Raw genomic sequence first — 4,473 nt, 5'->3', positions numbered from 1 at the left:
TATTGTCTCTGTAAATTATTTATTCTACTTGATTTTTTTTTCTCTTCAGAACTCGCCATCTTGACAGAGGAATACATTTGTATTTTAAGGAAGGAAGGAACACTAGCTCCGACTGATTCTGGTTGTCTTGGTTTCACAGCTGTATATCCTTTCAGCTGTCAAACAGTTGAATAATTTGTTTGAAAACGCTAACCGAACATAGCATCTTTTTTTTTTTTTTTTAAATAGCGCACTTATTTCAAATGACTACCTAGGCACATCAACTCAGAGCCTTCTATTGCAATAAAGGGCTCTGCATAATCTTTACTTAGGCAGGGTAGTTCACCTGAATTTCTTATCTTGAAAGAGATTGAAAACAGCCAGAGACAGTTATCTTTCGATGACCAAATACAAAAGTGTAAAGTATTACACGAAGAAACTAACTTTTTGGAAGAAGTGTTTCTAGTCTAACTATATTTTCCATATGTGTACTTGTGGTGATTTTTAATTTGATGACTAAATAAATCAAGAGTCAATTAATTAGTTATGGTTCATAAAGACAAATTTCAAGATAAGGAAGCGTTGCTTTTTTTTAGGTGAATGTTCCCTTTATTCATCAGTGACGAGTTTAAAAAAATTAAAACCACGTTTTGTTTCTGCCTGTCCTTTAACCAATTGGTACTCCTGTGTGTGTCTGTGAGCACAGTCTATATATAAAGGGACAAGTCAGTAATGAATTCTGCACGTGTTTGAATTGCTAATGACATTTAGTTTTTCACAGCTTCATAGCTTGGTGCCAAACAGCCCTGTTTTGATTACATAACAAAAAAAACTGTGAAATTGACTTTTCTTGTTATTTCTTGTTTTCTCTCTACTTTTCTCCCTTTAATAAAATGGGTTTATTGTTTTTGTAAAGAGCTATAGTGAGTATTTGTCACAAACACTGAATAGAGTGAAATGCTCACTTATAAGCCCTAACAATGCAGTTAAGGGAGAGAAAAGTGTTAAAGTATTTACTAAAATAAACTGAAGTAACATTTTATTATATATTTTTTAATAGAAAAAGTATTAAGTTGCAACACAATAACACTAGGGAGGCTATATACAGGGGGTACCTCTATGAAGTACACATAATAGGACTGTTGGTTGTTTTTATTTTATTATTTTTAGAGAACATAATTTGCTCTAAGTCAGCCATTGGAGATTGTGTAAGGTGTAACCTATAATGTACACTACAGTAGGATTTTGTGTTTTTATACAAAGTTTTGTGTACAGTACTGTGTGAGCTACAGTATGGTTCGAAACCCTTTGTTGAATCATTTTAAAACGGATCCAAATGCATGGGGGTCTTTGCATTTCAGTTTGTTCCAATCCAGGCCGTGTTGATTCTCTTTCATATGTCTTGTTGCTAATGAAATGCTGCAGTCATGGTGGATAATAAGAGGAATGCCATTGACTGGTATGGGTTTTGGCTTTGTATACACCCACCAATGATCTATTAAAACGGTGGTGTTCACATTTCCTGCCTGTTATATAGGCTGCGATTCAATCTGGCAAATGGTGTATTTCAAATTTTTTTGCTTTCAAAAGTGTATTAGATTTGCACAGCAGTTAGTCCAGTATGGACGGAGAGTTAGGTATTCGGGTCTGTCTGATTTTTGTGCACTGAATGAATTCTCAGCCAGGTTTGCTATCAACTGAACAGGTTATGCCCATTTCTGAATCGAGTGTAAACTCCCCTCGGCCTCCTTCCTGGACATCCTGCTGTATCAAATCAAACACTCTCCAAAACGCTTTTTGGAAATGGCCAATCTGCAATTGGTTGAATGGTGTTGGTGCCTTGGTGTTGGTGGAAAGACATGTTACTAATATTGTAGGCCTATTGATAAAAAGGGATTACAGAAAACTGTCAATCTCTGTATTATATTTAAGAATATATTCTTTTTCAACAAATGGATGTTTTGGCTAGATATTCAAAAGGCTTCTCTGACTCCCATCACATTAAATGTCAGGCAGCCAGCCATTCTCTGTGGATGCATTGGTTTTATGACTCTTAACTCCTATATAATAACATATTATGGATTTTCCTTTATTCAAGTTTAGTAGGATAGCCTATGCTATATTCCTTTTAGTGTATGATATAGGCCGATTTGCATTTCCATCATAATTATTGGAAATAACACATGGAAATCATTCAATCTTTATTAACACGCCACATGCAGTAGGCTAGATGTTTAGAGTAGGTGTTATCATGAACCTGCTCTCCTCCAGTCTTCTCATACGTCTTTGTTGATCTGGTGTCTGCAGCATCACCACAGGCGCTCAATGCAACTGCCTGCTGCCTCAATATGGAAACTAATTTCCACTGAGGGAGAACAGACTAACATCAACAAGATTGCAAAATGACTCCTTACCGTTTTTTCGTATGAAAAACATTTGATTCTTCCAACATGCAAAACGACTCGGCGCAACTGGCAGACTGCGATGTGGGACACGATGCCAAAATCAGTCTTGCGACACTCTATTCTCTCATGTGCCTGTTTGGGACCATTTTAAACCTTTTGGTTGTCTACCTGGTCGTGACATTTAAGAAACTTCGGACGGCTAGCAATGCGTTTATTGTGAACGGCTGTATAGCCGACCTGTTGGTGTGCGCATTTTGGATGCCGCACGAGGCGGTGGGAATTTATTCTGGAAGCCCTTTCCCGACTGGGTACCAAGCCTTCAAAGATGCGCTCTTATTTCTCGGCATCACTGTCTCTCTTCTCTCCCATTCCCTGATCGCCGTCAACCGATACGTGTTGATTACCAAATCACCAGTGACCTATCTGTCAATCTACCAAAAAAGACGCACAGAATGGATGATAAGCGCTTCGTGGCTTTCGGCGCTGGGATTTATTTTACCCTGGATCACATCTTTACGGTACCCACAGGAAGGATGCTCATATCTCCCGGCTTCCGCAGCATCACTGCTCAAAGGAGGGAAGCCCATTTTCTCTGACCCATTTGCAGCTGGTACCCTGGCGTTGACTATTATTGGTCAGACAATGGTTGTTCTGTATTGCTATTTAAAAATCTTTCGAAGGGTGCAGATCAGTGTGAAGAGGGTCAGCATATTACATTTTCCTATAGTAAATAACCTTCCATATTCGTTCCCCAGAAAGGACAAACGTTTGGGGTTCTACGTGTTGGCAGTGTGTTTCATATTCATACTCACTACACAGCCTCTTTTCTGGGTGTTATCAATAGCACTTTTTACCACAGTGCCATTGGCACTAAGGACTTGTTCTTGGATGTTTTTCTGCACTCTCTTTGTTACAAACCCATTTCTCTACACTTGGAAGAACGAGGAGTTTAGAAAATCTTTCAGATCCGTGCTCAAGGGAGAATTTTGGAGAGGGTCTACAGTTGGGGTTGAGCCCATCACAATTAATACAATATCTCACCTTCTGCCGAGACAAAACAGTAGAAGGGCATTTTTGGCTGAGATAAATTGAACAGCATCTGAACTGCAATGACATTGGTCCCCTGTAAGGATCCATCCCTACAGTGTTTTAGAAAGCTTACCTGGCAACTCAACTCAAAATGACGCTATTGGTTGCTCAGCATTGTAAAATATTAGTGATGCTGTTAAGGTATTATTATTATTATTATTATTATGTAGTGCCATTATGCAATAAATTGTAGGTCAACCAGAAGAACACTCTCACAATGTTTTACAAACTATGTATTCATTTGGTATCAAATTCGTTTTTGTTTATATTCATGTATTTTTCTATATACATTTTTTTTATGGACCATGGTTGTAATAAGCCTTTATGCAAATTGTAAATCCGCTTATGTGTTCATTTTAATAAAGCTGAAAATTAAAGTGCAAAAAACATTTAGTCACGTTTGGCTATTACGCTTGACTAGGTGCAGTGTCCTTGTGTGTCCAGATGCACCTGAGGTCACCATCAGTGCTTTTTCATCTATGAGCAGCATGGATGGCCACCCCCCAATTTACCATTGACGGTGGGAGAAAAGGGAATCACTTGCCCCGAATTGTCACCAACACAAAAATGGAACCGTCACAGGCTGGTTTCAATAGTTTTACCAGTGTGTGGCCAAGAACGTGTTGTCCGAGTCAAGGAAGAGATGACACTGGAGGCACACCGTGACTGTACAACTACTTACTACTTTAATCAGTGCAAACATCCAGGGGTGCAACATCGTTAAGCTTATGCATGCCTCATCTGATGACGGTATTGGAAATAATATCCCTAACGGTCGTTGAACGACTGCATCTTTTGATGAGTCATTTTACAATTTGCATTTTAAAATGATAGCATTTTGACAGGTATATGCATCCATATCACTTATGATGTTTTTCACAGTTTATGCTCTTTTTAGATGGATCAGCGAACACGGGTATCCAGGCCTACCCGTTGCAGACCATTTCCTACTGGTTCAGCTGAACCTGACCTGCTTGTCGGACATGCACCCCAAAGCCAA

General features: G+C 38.8%; 1 protein-coding gene across 1 annotated transcript; it reads left to right on the top strand.

Moving 5' to 3' along the window:
* The first annotated feature begins 1,303 nt into the window (after nucleotides 1–1,303).
* LOC110524105 (G protein-coupled receptor 88) lies at nucleotides 1,304–3,860 on the top strand. The gene has a single exon (XM_021603451.3). It carries the CDS (start codon nucleotides 2,430–2,432, stop codon nucleotides 3,474–3,476), a length of 1,047 nt encoding a protein of 348 aa, XP_021459126.2. The 5' UTR covers nucleotides 1,304–2,429; the 3' UTR covers nucleotides 3,477–3,860.
* The last annotated feature ends 613 nt before the right edge of the window (nucleotides 3,861–4,473 follow it).

Source organism: Oncorhynchus mykiss, chromosome 5, assembly GCF_057628025.1.
Source record: "Oncorhynchus mykiss isolate SJ-2025 chromosome 5, ASM5762802v1, whole genome shotgun sequence".
Classification (NCBI taxonomy): domain Eukaryota; kingdom Metazoa; phylum Chordata; class Actinopteri; order Salmoniformes; family Salmonidae; genus Oncorhynchus; species Oncorhynchus mykiss.
The sequence above is the reverse complement of the archived record's forward strand: the minus strand, read 5'-3'. Positions and strand labels throughout refer to the sequence as shown.

Bases quoted from the DNA above. Each gene is read 5' to 3' on its own strand.
- LOC110524105 (XM_021603451.3), top strand. From the start codon at position 2,430: ATGCAAAACGACTCGGCGCAACTGGCAGACTGCGATGTGGGACACGAT.